This window comes from Pyrus communis, chromosome 16 (genome assembly GCF_041283825.1).
Source record: "Pyrus communis isolate YQ-2024b chromosome 16, ASM4128382v1, whole genome shotgun sequence".
In the NCBI taxonomy this organism is placed as follows: Eukaryota; Viridiplantae; Streptophyta; class Magnoliopsida; order Rosales; family Rosaceae; genus Pyrus; species Pyrus communis.
The window spans coordinates 18620397-18645074 of NC_142580.1; the positions used below are offsets into that span (position 1 = coordinate 18620397).

Sequence of the window (24678 nt, forward strand, 5' to 3'; positions counted from 1 at the left end):
TTCATCGTCTTAACTTCAATTTCCAGTTGTATAGCAGTGTGAATCAAAACATGCAATCACTATTGCGTACTCTTCTCCATGCTTCAGGATTCATGTAAGAGAGAGAGAGAGAGAGAGAGAGAGAGAGAGAGTATTCTTGCACAAGAAGCAAAATGATAAACAAATAAATTCTGAAAAGACGGGATGACTGAGGTAAAAAAAATGCTATATTTCATTCAGAAAAATGACAAATTATCAAACCTTTTCCTGCAGTTGTGCTACTGGAACATAAATCACAGTGTGTTCATGCAAGAGAGATTTATTCGATTTCTGCTTTGCTTTCACATTTTGCAATTTCAGTAATTTCTGTCTCATATGTTCTAGCCTACCTTTGGCTTTGCATAGTCTCTCCATTTCCAGCTCTGCAGCTCGACATCCGTTTCCACCGCCTCCAGCGATAAGGTTCGCCCGCTTCTCCTTTGTTCTTGTGTTCATAAGCTTCTTCAAGCTCACATCATCACTCGACTCTTTTCCATCCTGTATGAAAGCAAACCAACACATGAGTCAACTTTGTTGTCAATTAATATTTTCAGCAGAGGTAATTAGTAGTAATTATAGGATATGAAAACCGTAAACGTCTCTAACCAGCCACTTTAAATTCAATGAAAAATAAGCAGAGACAGGTATATAATCTTTAATCCAATACAGTGAAAACAAAGGCAAGTCATAACTGTGAGAAGGTTAAAAGAAGATATAACCATGTGAACTACTTGAGGAGGCAAAGACGAGGTCCCGAAGAATTATCTGATATCCAGAATTCTTCTTCCCACAAAACCAGAGTTTTGAGAGATAATTGGATGAGAAGGTTGCTTGCATGTATGCAAAAGGGTATATGATTTGAGGATTGTGAAATTGGAAAGTCAGGTAAGTGCAGTTGGTTTCTATTATGGTTTTTGGATAGAAAACACGAGATGGCAAATTTCCGGAAACTCACAAACCTTATTCTGAAGGACAAGGACTACATAACTTCAGGTATATCCAATACATTAAGAAACCAAGCAAAGATCATGACGCAAATTAACTACTTAACTATTTTACTGACAAAATCATGGCTGCAATGACAGCCAAAACATAATAACCCTTAAAATAACCAAAACACTAATGGCCCTGGGATTTGTGAATAAAAAAGGCGCAGAAATATTCAGAAATTTATTTATCTATTATGACAGGCCAAGACCTTGTTGCTCTTTGAAGGTGACCCACACGAAGGGGCTTTCTGTTGACTTTTCCTCAAAGGGCTACTTAGTGATTTTGGATGCTTTCTCCGGAAAGCTGCATTAACATTCTTTGGGGAATGGACCACAGTTTCAGCTAAGGTATCATCATCTGAATCTGAAGCCATGAGATCCGCGGCTTTTCCAGTCACATTTTCATATCCTGGTTCCTTGGAGATTCCAGGAGTAAAAGTCTGATGGTCTTTACCACTCACTTCCTGTTGCACAAAAGATCCATCAACATAATTTATTGAGAGACATAAAATCTCAGGAGTTGAGATTTAAGATCCTAACGCTCCATGACTAATTCGGACCAATATACTCTTTGTTGAAAAGATTTCCAACTCCACATCAAACATTTGATTTAGTAGTGAATCAACAAAGAGGCTAAAACAGATGAAAAGAAGAAATAAACAATGGTATAATTGAAGAAGTTAGGCGTATAAGAAAATACATGGACTAATAGCTCACCTTTCTGGTTTTCAGAGCTAAGTAACGTGCGTTCTTGAACCATTTACTAACCTGAAAATTGCAACGTTAAAGTTATTAAAACGATGGATAAGGTAATAAGCTTGTAGCCATCTAATATCCGCAAATACTACAAAACCATGCCTACGCATTTTAACATTCCTTGACTCTCACACCAAAATCCCAATAACGTAGAGTCCAGAAAGACAATGTTTTTGACTGGACGAAAAACATATCAATAACTTCCAAAATATATTTTCCATTATCCAATTTGGCAAGAAAATAAACTCATACTGAGCAACAAACTAGTTGATGGTTCAAGAAGGCCCAAACAATCTATAATTAATCAATCACCATTACCTTCTCGGGATTAAGGCCCAACTCTTTTGAAAGATTGTCCTTGACAGCTCTAGAAGGAAGTTCATTCTCAGAAAACACTTGGCGGAGCTTCTGGAAAAAGAAATTACAGCAGAAGGTTTTAGTCTAGGAAATACAGATACGACCATCAAATTTAAAATAGCTTTGGCGGAAGCATTACGAGTGCAAGTGAAGAGAGACAGATGTAACCAGAGAGAGAGAGAGAGAGAGAGAGAGGGCAAGTTCTAATACCTCTACTGCCTTTCGAGGAATTCGGAAGCAGGATCTTCTAACTTGCGTATCAGAAGAACGTATATTTTTCACTTCTGTATGGTCAATATCTGGATTTCTTTCGCTTTCATAGAGAGTCATAAGGGTGCTGGCCGCATCAGATTCTTTTTCTCTTCGCTTTCGTTTAACAGGACCCCAGTCTTCATCATCACTGATTTGTTCGAGCAAAGGACCATCTTTTCCAAACATTTCCTTGTAGGAAAAAACAAATATGCACAACACAGTGAATATCGGATCATCACCTCAAAGAACCATTGTTATACAGCAAATACTATACCCCATTATTATCCACAAGATATTAATTTTACAATAAAACCCGTAGGAATATATATATATATATTGATTTAAGTACGATACGAGCATTTCATAAGTTGATTATATCTAGCCACATTTTATTGCCAAAACATCCACAATCAAACATATAAAGACTGGCAACAAGCAATTTCCATGTAATATCATTATCTCAAAATTAATAACTATCCTTGTGCCAGACCCAAAAGTGGAATAAAACAGATTTAAAGGAATTAAGGAATTAAAGGTCATACTAATATTCAAAATTTACCAAAAACAAGTTAAAAAAAAAAAAAAAAAAAAAAGGGAAAATTTGGGCTGGTATACTCACATCATATAACTTCTTATAATCAACACTTCTTCTCTGTCTGCGGCCAGAAACAATTTCCCCATCAGTAGATTCATCAGAACCTACACTGACATCAGTTGATAATTCCTCTTCTGATACATTGTCATCGCTGCCTCCCCTGCTGATGCTGCAGCTGTTCACATTCCTCTCTGGTTTATAATCATCATCTTCAGAATCATCCGAAGGCCATTCTTCATCTGGATTTAATAAGGAATTCTCACCATCGGGGAAAGTGGCTTCTTCCTTGAAGACATCCTGTATTACATAGAGAGCCATTAGTTACAAGAATTATTAAAGCAGCAAAACCAAAAGTAATTGGGGGTGAAAATTTGACATTTCTCAATGAGTTAGGCAGTTTCTAACCTGCCAACCACTGTTCATCGGAAAGCAAGTCCCAAGGTGAGCATTGACTAATTCTAGTATTTCCATTTTACAATCGCAAAATTTGCAAAACCAACCCTGCTCTCCTCGAGGAACTGTAGATTAACAATTGAACTTAGAGGTAGCTTTTCCGAAGAAAATATGGTTGGTAAGTCACCAAAGGGCCCAAAGAAAATTCCAAAGAGGTGAGAAACTTACTATTTTCAGTATCCAAGGGAGGATCAAGACATTTTTGGTGGAATGCACAATTGCATGTCCCATCACACAGTATAATATCATTATCAGGGAAAGCTTCGTTCAACTTGCACTTCGCACAGAATATCTAATAGTAACAAAAAAAATGGAACATCAATAAGCATACAGCCAAGATAAAGAGGTATTAGTGGGCCTACGCTTGGGAGCTGTCAAGAGAATCCAGACCTTAGCCAAGATCACAACTGGAGATTCCAAACAGCCCCTTTCGGCATACAAAAAAATAGTAATACCATGTACTTACATGTTCATGAGAAACAGATCCATCTGGAGCAATAAAAGAATCTGCGATGCTTCCTACTGAGCTCAGAGAATCCAGTTGTTGAATGGCATCGCGGATTCCAAGCTTGCAATTTAAAATCTGCTTATTGGCTCTCTGCAGTTCCAATTCTGGCCTAATCTTTTCTCGACTGTGATATAAGTAAGAAATTAAAATAATTAAACCGCAGAGCCATTTGCTATAGAAAGGAGGTCAAGAAAACAATGCACATTCTAAGCTTAATTGATAATCATCACTTGATATTAATAAAAACAATTGAAATTTTATTCAAATCAGACACTGAAATGTTTTCAGTTAATTTGAGTACATCAAATCTACCAATTGAGCTTCCTGCTATTAAAACGATTGAAAACGTAAATTCAACGAATAATATCAAAACATTAGCTTCTACGACTATCCAGTCTCCTCTCCTCTTTATTAAGATTCTATTTTAACATAAATACCATTGCTTTCAAACCAAGTCTACAAAATTTCATTACTCTTTACCTATGTCTAGCTTACATACTAAATCATTGAACAGAAATGTGTGATATATAAAGCAGAAATTGGGAACCGAAAAGATTTTAAGATAATCTTACATACCTCTGACCCTTCCAACCTTCACCAGCATAAGCATCAATAAGGTTCTGCTCCAGCTTTATTTTAATCAACAGGTACCTTATCCTCCTCTGCAGGCGAGAAGTTTCATCCAACTCCACCTTATCCTTTTTCGGTTTCTTCTTTCTCCTCCTTTTCTCCCCCTTCTCATCAGAGCCATTGTCTGATAACTTGTGGTCCTGAAGTTTCACTGAAGACGGCTTTTTGGAAGAATCTGTATCATGCACTTTATGAAATTCTTTTCTACTCATCAATTTTTTGTTAGTATCATTATTCCTTGACGTTGATGCTTTGGTTGAAGAGTCGGCACCTCTCTTCTTTGACAAGGCTGACGCGATAATAGTCTTGGACGACTTTGGTTTTAGTTTCTTAACACGGGGAACTTTTCCGCCTTTTTTAAAACTTGGTGATGAAATCAGCTTCGCCATGGAACTGGAATAACCAGATTTCCCGGACTCTTTGAGGTTTGATTTCTTTCCAGAACCACGCATATTTTTAACCAATGTATCCATACTGAAAATCAAAACACAAATCAGAATAGCATTGACAAAGCAAGTTTTCTAGCAACCTGGATTTTAAACATATTCGACAATGTTAATGATCAGAATTGTGGAAAGAAATTCCGAATTTGCGACAGCGAAGTGAACAGAGTGCCTCTTTACAAAGTAGATTAATTAATTAATTCCTGAACAAAGAGAACAACATTTTCAAGAAAGAAAGAAAAATATAGCAAATTAATCAATGAAACAAGGTGGAGTCAAATGCAATCATCTTTTCTGAAGTGGTATATCATGAATTAATCAGAAGCAAGAACTGTGATCTTCTGCCTCCCGATTGGAGGATTTGATTTGGATGAAGAAAACTCAGATCACAAATTTCAAAGATTGGAACAGAGCACCAAACATTTGAGCTTCAAACTGACAGATAAAGACGCAGAGAGATAAAGGTAGAAATGGGACCTCACCTGAAAAAGAATGGAGATCTCTATCAACTGTTGGCCTTTGAAGCTGCTACAATACACACACCTATATATATATACTGTATATATACATTCATATATACAAGCAAGAGCTTTGGAATTGTAGAGACATTGATGGGTTTTGGAGTAATTGCTCCAAGAATTTCAAATTTTGATAAAAAAATTTGGGTTCTTTGGGGTTTTTCAATGGTGCCTTTTGGTTAGTACTCGCCGGCAGGTTTTGTTCTCCCCGAAGCGCCACCCGACGGTCTCTCTCTCTCTCCCTCTCTGAAAGACTAATTAGTAAATAGCCTTCCAGTTTTGGAATTCTCGATATTCGATTAAATCAATCATATGCGGTTGATGTGCATAATAATATACAAGCCAGTCATTTAGTAATATTAGTATTCTTCTTTATTTAAAAATGAGACGTCTTAGTACTAGCAGTATTCTATATACTTTGGATTGAGACAATGCTATACTACATGTTAGAGCTTGGGGGTGGGCATCAAAATGACCAGACCGATCAAATCAATCAACCCGAATCATATTGATCAATTTGGTTTGATTTTGACCAAGAAAAAAAAATCGAACAACCTAAACATCCAACCAAACTTATTTACTTTTGGTTTGGTTTGGGTTTGATATTTTTAAAACCGACCAAAATCAATCTGAACCGATCACGTATCTTTTAATTATTAATTTATTTATTTTATACATGTAAATTTATTTTAGGTTATTTAGCGGCTCTACCATACACATTATAAGTTGTAATGATTATTAACAATTAAGAGATTTATATGTATTTTATGTTTATGTGAGGTTATAATAAATCGTTTGCTAGCATGAAATTTTCTTTAATTGAAACTTAGTTCTATCTGACTTGATGAACTTTTTATGTTACGAAAAACTTTCAATCGAATTGGAATGCATGAGATGTGTGGATGTTTGGAAGATTAAAACTCTTGAAATATTGAACATTTTTTAATTTGTGTTGAATAAGCTTAAACCAACCGAATCAAACTGATTAACAATGATTTGGTTTGATTAAATTTTAATGGTGGAATTGGACAAAGTCAAACCAAATCGAACCATTAAATACTAGCTGGTCTTGTTATATATATATATATATATATATTTTTTTTTTTTTTATTTTTTTTTTTTTTGTGTCAAACTGAATCAAAACGATCTGTGTCCACCCCTATTAGAGCCCCATCCTTCAACTTTGTTTCCACCTTTTTTGGTAAATTACCTTTTTTGATTGCCAATATAATAGCTCTAAAAAAAGCACAATAGTTAAATTACCTTATATACTCATCTCCAATTGGAGATGCTGAAAATGCAAGATGCCTTGAAGCAGACATTTTACATTTTTTTGGAGGAAAACTCATTTATAGTGGAATGTAAATTATTCATCTTCAACAAAAGATTATTTACATTAAAAATGAGATTGCAAATTTACATTTCTCTCATTGGACTAGATTGTATATTTACATCTTCGAGAGATGTAAATATAGTTTTTACATCTCAAATTTACATCTCTTCATTAGAGATGATTTAAGGGATGCCAAATATAGATGTCATATTTCAATATGATGGCTCATGAGGCAAATTGACATGTTGCTAACTTTACATTTCACCCAATTTTCCAAACTCTATTATTTTTTGTGTTTCCAAGCAGTGGTAATAAATACTTACAAGAAGAAAAAAAGCTAGGAAGATCACATGTGAACCACCTCTCTAATAAGGGTAAGACCTACTTATATCGATGGGTTCTATCTCTATTAAAGAGTCAATTCACATGCAATATGTGGATGCAGATTTCGTCCCAAGATAAAATGAGGAAAATCGTAGTTGCAAAACAATAATATCATTAGCCTAATTGACAAACACCCTTGAGAAAAAGGAAGGGAGTGTCCGCTAAAGGCCCTCCGATGTGTAAGTAAAAAACAGAACTACTCTTAGCTGAGCGCTTCCAAATAAACTACTTTTGCACCTACATGTGGGTTGGAAACACCTTTGGAATCCTTTTGTCAAAACTTATGCATTGGACCTTAGCGCTTCCAATTGAACTACTCTTAGCTGACTTGGCTAAGTCATTTTCCTGTATCAGAGCTCCATTGGAATAAAATTCTTCTTAAGGACTTCGTACCTGCATTAGACACATGGTGCCGCATAACGTACTTGACTTAGTACGCTGGTCAAGGATGGAAGTAATCGTACTTAGTGTCATAGTTTAGAGCCATCCCTTTTGATGATTTCCAAATTTCCCTTTCAATTACTCCCTCAATGTCGTAAAGCCCATGTTTGAATGTTATAACCCACAACCCTTAGGTTGTAATTAACCTTCCGTTGGCCAGATGGTGTGTTGAACTTTCAGATGATGGGGATATGTCCTCGTAGCCGTGCTGCTGTAACCGCGCTTAATACGGCTTGAGCATCCCAAGTTGCTAACCGAACATTACAGAATGGGCTAAATGAGACTCCCCTGACATAGTCACTTTAAATTTTTAGACTTGCAATTATGCAAAGTTTCAAAGCTATGTGTCATTTAAGATTTTAGGGCATCTCCTACCGCACTAAAAAGAAAAAAGAACGAACAAACAGACAAAATTTGCAACATGGTCAAACTTAAATTCTTATTCATAAAAGAATGATAATTTGATAAGGGGGTGTGATTGAATCTGGATAGGACTACCTAATATTTTTGAAAAGGAGAATCAAATCATTAGTGTAGTTCTAGTTAAAAGATGATACAACGTAAGTCTACATCGAGGATCATCTTTAATGCATAGCCCGTTGTGGGGCGTTAAGGAGATGAGCTATCCATTAACATGTCTACATGTAGATAGCAGTGTTAAAATTAATTGTGGTTGAATTGGAAACAGATGGCCTACATATCTTTTCATGTCATTAAAGAATCAAACCATTTGTAGTTGGGAAGAAATGAATTTTTTTAGCACGGTCAACGATGCTTGAGGACGTTCCACCTTAAGGTAATCGGAGTTCCCTTCCTTGTTTTGGGGTTGCCGACTTTCCTTCCTTTAGGCATCTTGTGTTCCCCATAGATGTAGTTGATGTTGAGGGTAGGCTTCTTCTCTGGACACTGGTCTTCCTCATGTTGGTCGAACTTACCTTGATCGTTCTCTTTCACGGATCCCTCTTTCCATGGTTCTCTACCTGAAAAGTCGTAAGGTTCTTTGTAACTTACCAATAGAGGTGTTGATCTTCAGCAAAGTCTCCTAAATATGTTCCATGGTGGAGGGAGGGCTAGTTGCGGAACCTTTGTCATTTCCCAGGATGCTTGTAGCTTTAAGGATTTGGTTATTCGTACTAGGAGTAGTGAAGATGTTGGGAACTGGATATTCTGGAGGGAGTGATGAAGGCGCCGAGGATTGGATTGTCTCCAGTTACCATGTTAACGTTAGCGTTAATAGAGCTTTCTTCTGCATACATGCTTTTGGTATAGTGATTTGGTTTGGAGGAATATGAGTTCACTCTCAATGAAAACACCAATTGTTAGAACCAAATTTGCTCACCACCGTAAAGGGTGGAGATGCACAAATTCGAATAACCTGTAAAACAAGAAACAACAATCAGTAGCCAAGGACTGGTAGGATGCTAGCCAAAGGCTCTTCGACGGTCAAGTTAGTAAGAAAATATATGAGACTCAAGCAATAGGCAAAAGAATAAGGGCACAATAATTATGTATTCAGAGATGAACCCTAGAAGGGTGTATTTATACCAATCAAGATAAATACCATTTAAGATATGGAATCCGTACTATCTAGGAGTAGATATTACATTCTCTTTGAAGTGTTATTACTTGTGACGAACACTAATCCTAATCCTTAGATTGTAAGGATTCCAAGAATATAGGAAACATGGTTGATTCCTTACTAGATTAGCGGAACAAGCATGATCAATCTCAGGGAAGTTGCCAGACTTTGTCATTGCTCAGGAACAGGATGATGGTGGCATCACTGCCCCATACGTGTAGCTTCACTATGGAAGTTGTTGAGTATGTGACCGAACTTTTGAGGTATTAGTATTCCAATCCACCTTACCCCGGTTCTGGAAAATTATGGTCCCATAACACACCTATAAAGGCTTGAAGCTTCATACATCTATTAAGGACACTTCACACACTTATAAAGGCTTGAAGATTCACACATTTATTGAGGATGGAAGCTTCATACACCTATAAAGGCTTGAAGCTTCATCCATTCATTAAGGTTGAAAGCTTCAAACACTACGAATGTCTCAAAGCTTTGCACACCTTCACCAATTATTAAACTCAACAAAGCCTGAAGCACTGATGCTCAAGCTATATATGTAAAGAAAAAAGCTTCAACCACAAGCCTTAAAAAAAGGCTTGTAGCTTTAAAAATGATTCCTCGACGACTCAGAAAGATTAAGACACCTCTTTCGGTAACTCTTCTTGCTCGGAGACTTGGAGGGACTCCTATTATATGCTACTACACTTGAAAGCTTCATGATTATTCAATGATTTTGATTTTTCAAGTCCCCAATTCTGATACTATATCTCACCAATTTTGAAACTACCAAATACCGATCAACTAAATATCTTCAAAAACCTATTGAAGAGTTCATCCAGAGACATCCTTAAAGGCAGACCAGCAAGATACATCATTTGCTGCGAGCATAAATAAATTGATCTGTCCTTTCAATAGTCTTTGTAAAAACCGATATTTAAACTTCGTCACTTCTTGTGATTTTGATAAAGAAAATATCACCCCTCCCTAAACTTGCAACCATTATTTGCTAACATGGCATGCGCATTTGCGGTATAAAGAACACTAAAAAGACTTGTTTGCCATAATATAAAATAAAATAGAGAGTAAAAATCAATGGACTAAAATATCAGTAAAAATTAGGGATGTGCCATCCACACACCTATTTTTACTTCATATACGCTTTCTAATATGAGGGCTATTTTTTGTTTACTTCTACTATCCAAGTGGTGTTGTGTAAATGACCGTTTATTAAGAAAAACATGGGGATTGTAACGAAACATCTGAGTAGTGCTCACCAGGATATCCAATTAATTAGGTCAGTTTTTGTTTACTTGGGATTCTTAAATTTGATTTTAGGGATTTTAATTTGAAATATGGAGTACTAAATAATCGAATTGAAAATGCACGGAGTACTGAAATTATTTATAGGTTTGTTTTATTTAGCTTAAAATTAGACCTTTGATTGTTGGGTTTGTGCAACTGTTCTGCAGCTCAGAGGAGTTAGACCAGGGAACAATGGGCATCCCGGATTGGAAAACTAGTAGTAGACTGACGCGAAGGTGTTTGCTTGCAACCCACTTTCGTGCTATTAGTTTTGCGTTTTACAATCAATTTCTACTTAAACATTTGTCAATTTTGCAATTTTGTGTAAATCTTGCATGTCAGGACGACACGTCGTACGTGAAATGTGAATGTTTAGGGGTTACCTAATCTAGATTCTGTTCTCCCTGGTCGATTTTTTTGGAGATTCAACGACTCACAATCATGGATGGATTCTAAATAGTATGCCTTTGATCCCCTTTCTTTTTTATTTGTTTCTAATTATGCAATCTTTTGGCCTTCTTTGGATTGCAGTATATGCATACGGTGGGATAGTTTCAATTGTAATATGATTACATGAAGAAAGCACTCATATAATGATTTGAAATGGGACAAAATCTCCCAAGGTTGTACGTAATGGCATGTTCAATCACACTCATCACATTTTGCTCATGGAAACGTTTGATTCCATCAATTTTTGCTTCCAGATTGGCAAGCCTGTTTTGACCTCATCAAAAATCTCTTTTGGAATACAAAATTAAGGGGGAAAAGGCATTATTCAACTTATGAGAAAAGGAATTTTAAAACAGGAAAGAAAATAAAATGAGCAGATTTAGCATGGTTTTGAACTAAATAGAGAGATTAATAAGAACACAAGATAGATTAATTGCCGGTTAACTGATGATATGATGAATTCTGACTTATTTAATGGTTATCTTCCGCATGAATTGTAACTTTGAACACTTAGTTTACATGATAATTCACATAATTGGAACTTACTTTATGCACCGACTTTGATCATGGTCTCTGGAACTCCATGGTAATTTGCATACTTAATATAAGTATGTAAACTAATTTATGCACCAAGCCTTTTATTAACAGGTGAAAAATCATGGAGTTCCAGAGACGGTGATAAAAAACATTTTGAGTATAGCAAGAGAGTTTTTCCACATTACCAGATAGTAAGACGTTGAAGACGTACTCAGATGACCATTCACAGACCACTAGGCTTTCCACCAGTTTCAATGTTCGGACTGAAAAAATGTCTAAGTGGAAGGACTTCAGTAGACTCCATTGCTTCCCACTTCAAGTTCATGACTATGTCCAAGAATGGTCTAACAATTGCCTATTGTTCAGGTAAATAGGGGGTGCCTCTTTTTCATCACCTTATGTTAGTACTCAAATATTGAGTAACGTTCTCTTAAGGCGGTAGGAAAGCAAGCGCAGCGTGTGGCTTTAAATTACTATCCACCATGTTCACAACCAGAGCTGGCTTATGGATTGCCTGGAGAAAGGATCCAATCAAAAACCGGCACCGCTCCACGGGTATCTTTCCATATGTTTTATACAGTTTCAAAACCCGCAGCACCACGAGCACTCTAGCTAGTAATTTACTAAACTTCCAAAAATACTCTTTTTATACTTGTTTTGTTTGGACCCCTATATGATCACGTTGAACACCTAATCTTGATCGAGGAGACTAAACCCAATCCTATGGCGGTGGCAGCGGTGCTTCACAATGGCGAAGTTTATTTGTTTTAAAACCCTTTAGAGTTTCTTTGTTGTACGCTCGCTTTCGTCTATGAATATGTTAATGACACCAAGAGTGCACCAAACAAACTCTAGGGTCATCATGCATCGTTAAATGATAAAAAAAATATACATACATACATACATACATACATATATACATGTATATATATATATCTATATCTCTATAAAGCAATTGTAGTGTCTCAGTCTAATGACTAATTGCATTGTTGCAACAATATAGTTTTCTTATTTGAAATACAAGTAAAACTTTCATATGATAACTGTTATTTGATCATGTTCAGTAAACTCACTCTCTATTGAATATTTATGTACTTGTTTTTGTGTCTTCATTTCACACCAATAACTTGAGACGAGTCAATCTTCCAAACCAAATAACATATTCAATGTTACATTTACAATCTTACGATCAGAAATACAAAGATATGAGTATGAGAAACATATAACTTCTTTAAATTACACAGCTGTGAACAATAAACTCTCCCATTTGGGCAAATCTTCTTTTCGAAACTCTAAGATTTCATTGAAGACCACATTTGAGGGAATTGCATTGAACACATTCACCGTAATCGTGACGTTCCAATTTAATAATACAAAATCATATTTTTTTCAACCCTATAAACATATGATATTGTAAAATTAAACTAAAACACCATGTAGCGGTGAACTCGTTTCATGTTCTGCTAAGATTTTAAAGTGGTGTGGTGTAGGTGGTGGTTCACCTTATGCTTTCAGCCTGTCCTCCCATTCCACACTCTAAACCAGCCTGTACTTGGCATTTGGTAATCAATCAGAACCTGATTCCAAACGGAGGAAAATCTCCATGTTGTGTACTAAATTAATCCAAATGACCAAAAACACCATCCTCTCCCCACCAAGCCATAAACCATCGTGGGTATTTCAGTATTTTCCAAAGCAAGAAAGATACCCGCCATTTTCTATTCTCGAAATCAATCCAACCGCCACTTTCTAACATCCCTATGCTTCCATGGCTTCTCTTAAGAAAATTACATTTATATAGGGATGTGCTATATACACACTCCATTTTACTTCTCACACATCTTTTGATAATTTTTGTCCATTGATCTTCTTCAATTCATACAATCCGACGATCGAAAATTAAAAAGATGTGTGAGAAGTAAAATGGTGTGTGGATATCACACCCCTTTATATAACTTGAAAAATAAAAGGTATTTAAATTATATTATTAAAATCTCAAACATTATAGTCCCTTGATCAACGGGAAGACAACTTATATAAGTATACTGTCACAAAGTTTGGATTAATGATACAACAGAAAATGTGAAGAAAAATAATATAAAACGCTAAGATAACAATATATCTATTCCAACAACAAACATGAAAAAAACAGGAATAACAAATAGAGAATAGAACTACAAAAATACCGATATAATAATAGTCCTTCCAGTTGCGCACATTTTGGAGGGGAGGAGAGAGTCGTTGGTTGTTTTTGTTGTTGGAATCACTCGGTTTCGGAAGAAGAAGAAGAAGAAGAAGATCATCTTTCACAACCACCACCTTCATCACCACCATCTCCTCCTCCTCCTCCTCCTCTTCCTCTTCCTCCTCTGACATAATGATTGGATCTCTCTAACCCCAGCACGTTAAAAGTGTTGGTGTTTTTGAAAAAACCCAATAAATAAATAAAACGAGTTTTATTTTTTATGGGTACTTTTCAGAGCTTTAGGAAGGCCTATGGAGCTCTGAAGGACTCTACCAAGGTTGGCCTCATCAAGGTCAACAGCGAATTCAAGGTGCGAAAAAGAACCGATTTTGATTTCTGGGTTTTGTTTTGATGAGCTTTGTGATGCCTTGCATTTTGGTTTTTTTGATGAAATGCAATATTTGGTGAAATGTGGGGATGTCTGAACTTTTTGTTGTTGTTTGAAGGATTTGGATATTGCCACTGTGAAGGCCACCAGTCACGTAGAGTACCCTCCAAAGGAACGTCACGTTCGAAGTGAGTTGATTTGTCTCTTGCATTTGATTTCCTACATTTGTGGATTTATTATTTGATTGTATGATGAGGATCTGAATCTGCATTATAAAAAGGGTGGTGCTTTTTCCGGCTTTCGGATTGCATGTGAATGGTAAAAAGAAGTGTGTCGATGACACCACCCTGTAAAAATGATGGTCATCAGATTTGCAATTGTGCTCATTGGCCTTGCACTTGCTATTTATGATTCTGTTCTTGCATTACTACATTAATGAGCTATCTCAATTCAGTCTTATTCTAATTCCTGGATAATTTTTTGGTGTACTTTTGTTTTTATTGTTCTGCTGCCTAGAGATTTTCTCCGCGACATCAGTGACACGTCCACGTGCAGATGTAGCATACTGCATTCATGCGCTGGCCAAGAGATTGTCCAAGACACGGAGTTGGATTGTAATGTCCTTCTTTATTCCTTCTCTTCTTGTTCTTGTTCTTGTTATCGTTGTTTTTGTTGTCGTTCATAATTGGTACGACATGCATATAGGAAAAGTATGATCAGTAGCAGTAGCAAAATATTTGTTAAAATCTAACAGATCACTTAATAAGTGAACTTACAATCTACAGGTTGCCATAAAGACGTTGATAGTTATTCATAGAACATTGAGAGAAGGTGATCCTACCTTCAGAGAGGAGCTTTTGAACTATTCGCAGAGAGGGCACATTCTCCAAATTTCCAATTTTAAAGATGACTCAAGTCCCCTTGGTAAAATGATTCCGCCTTCCATGATTTTATTTTATGTAACATGTGGCCGATGTTGTAACAGTCCCTTCTTACACCAACTTGTATCTTGCAGCTTGGGATTGCTCCGCCTGGGTGAGGACATATGCACTCTTTTTAGAAGAACGGCTGGAGTGTTTTCGAGTTTTGAAATATGACATTGAGGCAGAGCGTTTGACAAAAACGTCGCCAGGATCAACCAAGGTGTGGTTTGTGTTTGCCATTTTCATGATTTAAAATTTTGTTGCCTCACATTGTTCTTCATGATCAACTTTAGTATAACAAAGATACCATTAACTCCACCAGGTCCATAGTAGAACACGAACACTGGGTGCTGATGAGCTGTTGGAGCAGCTACCTGCACTGCAGCAACTTCTTTTCCGCCTTATGGGTTGCCAGGTACTGATCTGGCTTCGTTCTTTATAGACAAATGCTTTAGTTGGTCCATGATGACATTAATAAGGATGGCCTTGACGAAACAGTCTGAAAGAGCCATTTATCTTTAGGTCGGAACTTCTGATTTGCTCTCATTTTGCAGCCCGAGGGGACAGCTTATAACAATTACCTTGTACAATATGCCTTGGCTCTGGTATGCATGATAGATAACCTACGTTCCTTGAGAAAATATAATATATGCATTTCTACAAGTTGCTTCTGAGTTTCAACATTGTTTCTTTTCCACGTAGATATTGAAAGAGAGCTTTAAAATATACTGTGCCATCAATGACGGAATTATAAATCTCGTTGACATGGTAAGGCTCTACTGGACCCTTACGTTTCTCTGAAATGAATCGGGTTTATATGATACTTTCCATTTTTACAATTTTCAATTATAAGAACTGGAGTACATGTTCATGCAGTTCTTCGATATGTCAAGATACGATGCAGTTAAAGCCCTCAATATTTACAAAAGAGCTGGCCAACAGGTATACAATGGTACTTTGTTTTTCTCTCTGGGGTTAAATTAATAAGGATCCCCTCAGAAGCTGTTTTTTCTTTACCGAGCTGCAGGCTGAAGGGCTTGCTGATTTTTATGAATACTGCAAGGGTTTGGATCTTGCTAGAACTTTTCAGTTTCCAACATTGAGACAGGTTCCACTTCGCTTTCTACTAGAATAATTAAGTTGATTCCATTGTATAGTCTCTCACACCTTTTCTTCTCTACACCAAACAGCCCCCACCGTCATTTCTTGCAACAATGGAGGAGTATATAAAGGAGGCGCCTCAGTCAGGTTCCGTTAACAGGAGACTGGTGAGATAGCATCCATATGAGTATGAACATTTGAGTACTAGATAAGTGTGTTCACATGTTCGTTGCATGCTAATTGCTGTTTACAAGCTGTATATAAAAGGCTCATGATTATTTAAACATTTGAACTATCGGTGTTTTATTCAAATTTCTGATAATTTTGTCCGACTATAGGAATACCAGGTGACAGACGAGCAGCCTCAGAGACCTGAAGAACCTCCCCCTCCAGAGCCTGAAAAACAAGACGAAAAAGTTGAGGAGCCACAGCCGAAAACAGAGGAAGAACCCCAACCCAAGGAAGAGGAAGTCGAACCTCCTCCTTTGATATCAACCGATGACACTGATCTGCTGGTACGATATTGTATACATGGGCATGTACCTGTTTTCTCTGATGTCAATTTGTGGATATCTGCCATTTATGTTGTACTTTTCCTTTTCATTGTCTAGGGTTTAAGGGAAATTAATCCAAAAGCTGCAGAAATCGAAGAAAGCAATGCCTTAGCTCTTGCCATAGTTCCACAGGGTAAGTTTTGTTGTATGATATCTTTACACATGTCTGCATTGTCGAATTTGAAGATTGTTCGCTGATACATTATGAATTTTGTTTTATAAGTCAAACCATTTATACATTTGCAGGCAGTGAACAAAAACCTGGAGCGTGTTTCAATGATTTTGCTGGGACTTCCGGTTGGGAGCTAGCACTGGTGACCACACCAAGCAACCATACCAGCCAAGGGCCCATAGACAGAAAGTTGGTTAGTCTTCTTTGCTTTCCAAAAAAGATTTTATTTTTCTGCCCCTTCGTTTCCAGTGCAATGGTATGTATACTACTAGCTCTGGTTACTCCTATACAGCTTGGGATTTGATTTCTTTCAGTGTTAAGTTTGGCGACTGCATGATTCGGAATGCATGCGTAATCACTTTCGCACTTTACTCTGAATCACGGAACTGAAGAATCTGAAATCTAGCTTGATCTAGGGTTGTGTAGTTAAGTATATGCATCAAAATTTTAAATTGCAGTTGTTTGCGTCGCTGAATTCCAGCTCGAATGAGTTTTCGGGCCTCAATCACTTTTTCTGTGGTAAAAAGGAGGCCAGAGGGGGAAGGGAGGTTCTAACTCTTATTTCAGTGTGGTGGTAAATGCACAATAACCACTGGAGCTACATGCCACTGCGATTCACTAACATGTATAGATTAGTATTCATATTATTATTTCTGTGTATTGATGAGCATGGGTTGGGTTTTGGTTTAGGCTGGTGGCTTTGACAAGCTATTACTTGATAGCTTGTATGAAGATGAAGGTGCCAGGAGACAGTTACAACTCCAGAATGCAGGGTATGGTTATGGTGCGACGAGCTTGCAAAATCCATTTGAACAACAAACACAACAGCCCGTACATGACCCATTTGCAATGTCCAACAGCGTAGCACCCCCAACAAATGTGCAAATGGCGCTCATGGCGCAGCAACAACACCAGCACCAACAAATCATGCAGCAGCAACAACAACAATACCAACAACAGCAAAACATGATGGTGGTACCTCACCCGTATTATTCTCAATATTCCCAACCAATGCAGCCCGCGGGCTCTTCAAACCCGTTCGGAGATCCATTCAGCTTCCCTCCGAGTACAACGTCGCATCAGGGAAACCAAAACCTAATATAGAAGACCACTTATTTCATGATTTTATTCCAACTATTTTTTTCATTCTTTGGAGTAATAGTGTGACTTTGATGAGCTCATTCTTTTTTTAATCTGTATATTGTTTCGGTGGGCCATTGACAACAACGGAATGCATATCAAACGACCTGCTATTTGGATCAAACATTTGCTTGTTGTTCAGTGTTTACGGATGCGTATCAGAAGTTCAACATGTATACACAAATTTCATCAATGCAAGTTCGACGTTGAGTTGCATTTCTTCCTTATTACATCAAGTCTCGGACCGAGAACTTAAACCTTTTTCTTTAGCACGTTGAGTTGCATTTTCATTCATACAGTGTGTTGCATTCCTATTTAATAAAATTTCTTATCATTTGACAAAAAAGAGGAAGAACAAAGACCGTGTGTGTGTGTGTGTGTGTGTGTGTGTGTGTCTATAGTTTTACCGACTGTGTCACAATGGTATCCTGTTTTCAAAGAGATCGTATGGTTAAACAAAGTAATTCAAAATTTCACACAACTTGAATGTTGTAGGCCTATTTGATTGAACTGTAAAAGGATAGAGAGGGAAAGGGGCCCATGGCAACATAGAGAGAAGAGAGATGTAATTCTGAGGTGTGTGTTGTATCACCCTCTTATGCCTTTATTTATAGTAGTAGGATAGGTAGAATCCTTATCCTAATACAATTACATCTCTAATAGGAATTAAACTACTAAAGGGAATATACAAGATACTCCTAGAAACACTAGGATTTATACAATCACATTCTTAATCCAATAGGACTACAACATTCCCCCTTGAGTGTGTAAATACTCAAACAAAACATCGCATCAGATCTTTAGCAGATAAGGTAGAACAGTTGATGAAGTTGTCGGCATAATAGGTGAATGCGAGTCTCAAATATAAGAAAGTAAGTATGCATGGATAGTCAACCTCACAAAACCTCACTATGGTAAAACCTAAGGTAGGCAAAAACCCATAGACTAACGAGAAAAGTGAGAAGTATGCAAAATGTCTAAAACAAACATCAAACAGGACAAAAGTAGTGAACTCAACGGAGTATGATCATCCTAGGATGCGTGCTTCATCAAAACCTCGTTAGATAGCAAAAACCTAGTGGGAAAAATGCTCTTAATCGTAGGAAATGTTTTGATGTTGTTGTTGCTGGTGAGAATAAAAAAACTTATGTGCTATGTGCTTGGTGTTGTCTCCCTTGATGTATCCTTTCTTTAACTGCTTGATACATGTTGCATTGTCTTCAAAGCTTCGAATATGTTCCATGATTGCTCTCAACCAAAAGTACTCACGCGATGCTTCATGTAGGACGAGAATCTCAACATGGTTTGAAGAAGTTGCAATTAGCATTTACTTGGTAGACCTCCAAGATATAACAGTGTCTCCAACAGTAAAGACATAACCCGTTTGAGAACGTGCCTTATATGGGTTAGACAGATAACCAGCATCTGTGTAACCAATGAGGCGAGAATCAACCCAAGGACCCAGGGGGCGGCGGCTTCTCTCGAGGATTCATGAGTGTAGAACAAGCCCAAATCCGTCGTACCCTTGAGGTAGTGAAAAATGTCTTTAACATCATTCCAGTGTCTGTGTGTGTCTTTAACACCATTTTAGTGTCTACATGTAGGCTCGTTGTTGTATCTAGCCAAAAGATTAACAACAAAGGAGATGTCGGGTCTAGTGCATTGAGCCAAGTACAATAAAGCACCAATTGCACTTAGGTATGGAACTTCAGGCTCCAAAATCTCTTCATCATCCTCCTTAGGACAAAAGGGATCTCGTTTAGCATCTAGAGTCCGAACGACCATAGAAGTACTCGAAGGCTTCGCTTTATCCTCATTGAAACGTTGCATCACCTTCTGGGTGTAGTTCGTTGATGTACTAAGATTCTATCTGAATAATGCTTGATCTCCAGTCTGAGACAATACTGAGTTTTCCCAAGATCTTTCATCTCAAATTCCAATTTCAAGTGAACGGTAATTTCCTCAAGCTCTGCGGGAGTTCCGTTGAGGTTCATGTCGTTGACATAAATTGCAATGTTCGTAAATCCGGAATGTGACTTCTTAATGAACACGCATGGGCATAGTTTGTTGTTCACATAACCCTGACTTGTCAAATATTCACTCAGACGGTTATGCCACATCCGCCCAGATTGTTTCAATCCGTAGAGTGATCTCCTCAATCTAATTGAGAGGGTGTTCAGTGGTCTATAATTATTTGAACCAGTTGATGGAAGTCCTTCTGGAACTTTCATGTAAATTTGTGTATCTAGATCTCTATAGAGATACGCGATTACCACATCCATAAGCTGCCTATTCAGTTTTTCGGAAACTACCAAATTGATAAGGTAGCGGAACGTTATGGCATCTATTATGGGGGGAATACGTCTTCTCGTAATCTATCCCAGGGCGTTGAGAGAAACCTTGAGCGACGAGGCATGCTTGTATTGCACTATTTCATTCTTTTCATTACGTTTCTTCATGAAAACCCATTTATAGCCCACGAGCTTCACATTGTGGTGAAGTAGGAGCTATGGGCCTAAACACCTTGCGGTTCGTAAACGAATCGAGTTCGACCTAGATTTCTTGTTTCCAGTTTGACTAAGACATTCATCAACAAAACATGGTTCAAATCGCTAAGTATGATGTCAGAAGCAACTGTATACACGAATGCATTATCGACAATTATCTCGTTCCGATTCCAAACCTCATCCAATACTGTGTAATGGACCGGAATCTCACGATTCTCAAGAGGCAAGGTTGTCTTGTCTAAGACATCACCATAATCTAGAATAACCTCATGCGTTGGAACATATGAGTAAGCAATGGTCAGATTCAGACTAGGGTGACTAGTTTGTGCTGTTTTCCTCTTCCGGAGTTATGAATCCTTTGGACTAGGAGGCCTGCCATGCTTCAGGGTAGGAGTAGATAATTGGCTAGCCACTAGTATACTTTGCCGTGTAGGAGGTACGGCCACCCCACCCTTGGGGACGGTCTGGCCTTCCAAGGTGGTGTTACAACGTACGTTAAGTACGTCAATCCTTGTAGGTGTGTTTGCAGTGGGTATATGTGATCTCATCACCTTTGCTAGATTAATAAAAGCATCTGGCATGTTTTGAGCAATGCTCTGAAGATAAAAAATATGTCGCACTTTAGTTTCAGATTGAGGAGTGCGGGGATCTAAATGAGACATAGTGGGAGTAATCCACGACAATTTGCGATGTTCTACATGAACGTTAGTGATCTTATCTTCCTAATGACATGAAGACTGTCTCATTGAAGTGACAATCTGCAAAACGTACGGTAAAGAGATCTCTTGTCAAGGGCTCTAAGTAATGAATAATTGATGGCGAATCATAACTGACATAGATTCCTATTTTTCTCTAAGGACCCATTTTGGTACGTAATGGCTGCGTTATTGGCACATAGACTGCACACCCAAACACATGTAAATGTGAGAACCAACTGTAACGGTGAATGAGGTTGGGTAGTGCTGGGCCTTAGGCGGACCAACATAGCTGTGTGCAAGATTGCATGACCCCAAGCAGATACCAGCAAATTGGTTCGCATAACCAAAGTTCGAGCTATCGTTTGAAAATGCTCTATGAAAGCTTCTGTCAGACCGTTTTGGGTGTGAACATAGGGTAGATGATGTTCAACATCAATCCCAACAGACATGCAATAATCATCAAAAGCCTATGACGTAAACTCTCCAACATTATCTAGTCGAATCGACTTGATAGTGATAATCAGGGTGGTGAACCTTAAGCTTAATAATTTGTGTCAAGAGTTTCGCAAACTCAGCGTTGCGTGTGGACAATAAGCAGACATGTGATAATCGCATTGATGCATCAACCAACACCATAAAGTATCTAAATGGTCTGCATGTTGGTTGGATAGGTCCACAAATATCCCCTTAAATCCTCTAAAGAAACTTAAGGGGGTCGTGAATAATCTTTGTAATTGAGGGTTGAATGTTCAACTTCCCCAGGGAGCATGCTTTGCAAAGCGGATGGTCATGATAAGATTTCAAGAGATGCCCATGTGATACTTTGAGGATTCGGCGCATCATGTCGCGTCCAGGGTGTTCCATTCGATCATGCCAAAACAGGAGAGTGTCCTGGAACCTAGCCATAGGGTCGGCCATGTGGTGTGTCTCAAAGGCTCGAATGGTTGTTATGTACAACCCACTCAGGAGACGTTCCAGCTTCTCCTGAATACGCTTCTGACCATATTTGTAAGAAGTGATACAAAGAAATTCAAAACCATTCTTTTCAGTGGTTTCAACATGATATTGATTATCTCGAATATCTCTAAAGGTCAGTGACATTTTTTCGGAACGTGGATAATAGAGTGCCTCTTTAATGGTTAATTCAGTACCCTTGGACAACATAATACGAGCCTTTCCGTATCCTTCTATCAGGTTCAATAAGCCTGAGAGGGTTGTCAAAGGTGCATTCTTAGGTACGAAGTTAGTAAAATAATGTTTCTCACGCAATATGGTGTGCATGGTTGCACTATCAGCCAGACAACTAACTTCTCCACTAGTCATACCTAGAAATAAATTAATTGAATAGGTCACATGCATAAATATAATTCCATTAATTCAATTAATCAATTCGATAAGTAATATCCATAATTCAAAACAAACCAAAACCAAACAAATAATTCCAAATACTTAGAAAAATTGTCCAAAAATTAAACCATAAACCTAAAATTTAGTAGGTGTTCGGCCACTCCTAGTGGGTTCAGCCACTAGGGGTGTAAAAATACCCTTACATGTCTTAGAAAAATAAAACTTTATTATTCCATAGGAGCGGATGCCTTCTTAAAATCAGAAACCTCCAGAGTTGTAGCAGCATATTTGGGATGTTCCACATGCACAAAGTTAGTCTCATGATGGGACTGATACTTAGTAATAGCCTCGGGGTTAGCTCGGCATACGCATGACCAATGATCCTTTGATCCATAGCGATATCATATGTCTATTTCAGTGGAATCCAATTGAACGGTAGTTTTTCCCTTGTTCTTGAAGTTTGGGGCCTTAGGGGCAAAGGGTTGGTGCTTTTGGGGAAAATTTCCTCCCTTGGGTGGGCCTCTGTTCAGTGGACCTTGGGCCTATGGTGGGCCTTGCCGCCCATTACCACAGCATGTCGGTTATGGCTGCTATAATTGGACGCATGAAGCGCGGCGTTCAAGCTAATAGGTCGAGCTTGATGATTCTTCACCAAAAGTTGGTTCTGCTTTTTAGCAAGAAGTAGAACAGATATCAAATCCGAAAATTTGGTGAACTTTTGTGCCCTATATAGTTGATGCAGGACAATATTGGTGTCATTGAAGGTCGAATAGGTTTTCTCCAGAAGATCTTGTTCAGTTAAGTCGTCTTTTACAGAACTTAAATAGTGATCAGATTCGACAAAGTTCAGAGTTATATTCATTCATAGACTTAAAGTCTTGGAAGCGTAAATGCTGCCAGTCATGTCTTGCTTCAGGCAAGTAAATGTCTTTTTAGGGATCAAAACGATCTGCCAGAGCAAGCCAGAGGGTACGTGGATCCTCCTTTACGAGGTACTCGGTCTGTAGTGCATCATGAATGTGTCTTCGGAGGAAGATCATAGTAGTAGCTTTTTGAGCTTCGTCTACGGGTTCATCAATGGTAGCTCTAAGACTCTTTGTAGTAAGATTGAACTTTACGTCTTGAACTCAATTCAGGTAGTTTCTTCTAGAAACTTCCAAAGCAGTGAAATAGAGCTTGTTCAAGTTCGACATGTCCCTAAATAGAGGGTACAACAAAATGTGGTTAGCAGGTCCTGGAGCAAACTTTCCTTTTCTTGTCATTCTTCTGGCTTGATTTTTCTGAACATACTTATATCCTTGATGTAGCCATCATGGGAAGTTGAATTTGACGCTCTCCTTGCCAGCTCTTCAAGGACGGTCGGTCCCTCCGTCGCCACAATGGGTTCGACTGAAACGAATGTCATTGCCAAGCTACATATGCTCTTATCCCTCTTGGCCTCTCAAATCCTTGAATGCAAAGGCCTTGATTCCGTGGGAGAATGTTTGAATGACCTTGCACCCGAGTGTCTTCAACCCTAGAACGAACCCGAGAATATTTTGGTATATTCGAGAAAGCTCTTCGGGCCGAAGGCAATTTGAAAGCTGCAACGGTTATTCAAGAAGCTCTTCGTCCAAGGGTCGAGGTGCTAAAGGTAAAGAAAGAGCAACTGGTCGATCTTAACCGTCAAATTGTCGAACTCCAAAGTTGAAGTTCAATAGTTGCTTCTGAGCTTGCAAAGGATTTCGAGTTGAGCAAAACTTGTTTGATCGAATACGTGGCTAGCATGAAGCGGATCGAGCAGTTGAAGATGGATAAGAGAAATCGACAAGCTGAGGTCATAATGGGCGAAGTAAGGTGGTTAGAGTTGAAGGCCGTCCTTGAAGCTTTTCTTCCTTCATCACCCTAGAACTGTTTAGTTGTAAACTGGTCGACCAGCTCTACTTATACACATTTTCCACGAACTTAATGAAATGAACTTTTATTCTCGCATCTCCCAAGTGACTGGATAATATTTTATCAAAAATTTTCCATTGATTGGCAGTTTATGAATTAGACCAGTTCGATCTTTAAGGTGGTATGCCCCTTTGCTGAGAACTTTATGGAGGACGAATGGTCCTTCCCAATTCGACGACCATT

The 24678-nt window shown here is 38.0% G+C and overlaps 2 protein-coding genes across 2 annotated transcripts; one reads left to right on the forward strand and one right to left on the reverse strand.

Annotated features, from left to right (window-relative positions):
• Positions 1-188: 188 nt before the first annotated feature.
• Positions 189-5903, reverse strand: LOC137732075 (pathogenesis-related homeodomain protein). Its single transcript, XM_068471371.2, has 11 exons — positions 5484-5903; positions 4505-5032; positions 3887-4052; positions 3589-3712; positions 3373-3485; positions 2992-3264; positions 2331-2561; positions 2082-2171; positions 1725-1775; positions 1217-1471; positions 189-516 (listed from the first exon to the last, which is right to left on the reverse strand). The coding sequence occupies exons 2-11, from the start codon at positions 5029-5031 to the stop codon at positions 235-237; spliced, it is 2112 nt and encodes a 703-aa protein (XP_068327472.2). The 5' UTR covers position 5032; positions 5484-5903; the 3' UTR covers positions 189-234.
• Positions 5904-13674: 7771 nt separating this feature from the next.
• On the forward strand, positions 13675-18224 carry LOC137732815 (putative clathrin assembly protein At5g57200). Its single transcript, XM_068472081.2, has 15 exons — positions 13675-14100; positions 14237-14306; positions 14635-14732; positions 14904-15042; positions 15134-15261; positions 15364-15456; positions 15596-15646; positions 15744-15809; positions 15918-15983; positions 16069-16149; positions 16232-16309; positions 16481-16657; positions 16754-16829; positions 16943-17061; positions 17559-18224. Exons 1-15 carry the CDS (start codon positions 14011-14013, stop codon positions 17970-17972), a joined length of 1746 nt encoding a protein of 581 aa, XP_068328182.2. The 5' UTR covers positions 13675-14010; the 3' UTR covers positions 17973-18224.
• Positions 18225-24678: the final 6454 nt, after the last annotated feature.

Coding starts and splice junctions, on each gene's coding strand:
- LOC137732815 (XM_068472081.2), top strand. CDS start 14,011: ATGGGTACTTTTCAGAGCTTTAGGAAGGCCTATGGAGCTCTGAAGGAC. Junction 14,101..14,236: donor AGGTCAACAGCGAATTCAAG/GTGCGAAAAAGA, acceptor TGTTGTTTGAAG/GATTTGGATATTGCCACTGT. Junction 16,658..16,753: donor CCGATGACACTGATCTGCTG/GTACGATATTGT, acceptor TTCATTGTCTAG/GGTTTAAGGGAAATTAATCC.
- LOC137732075 (XM_068471371.2), bottom strand. CDS start 5,031: ATGGATACATTGGTTAAAAATATGCGTGGTTCTGGAAAGAAATCAAAC. Junction 2,172..2,330: donor TTCCTCGAAAGGCAGTAGAG/GTATTAGAACTT, acceptor TTCTTTTTCCAG/AAGCTCCGCCAAGTGTTTTC. Junction 1,776..2,081: donor TGGGCCTTAATCCCGAGAAG/GTAATGGTGATT, acceptor TGCAATTTTCAG/GTTAGTAAATGGTTCAAGAA.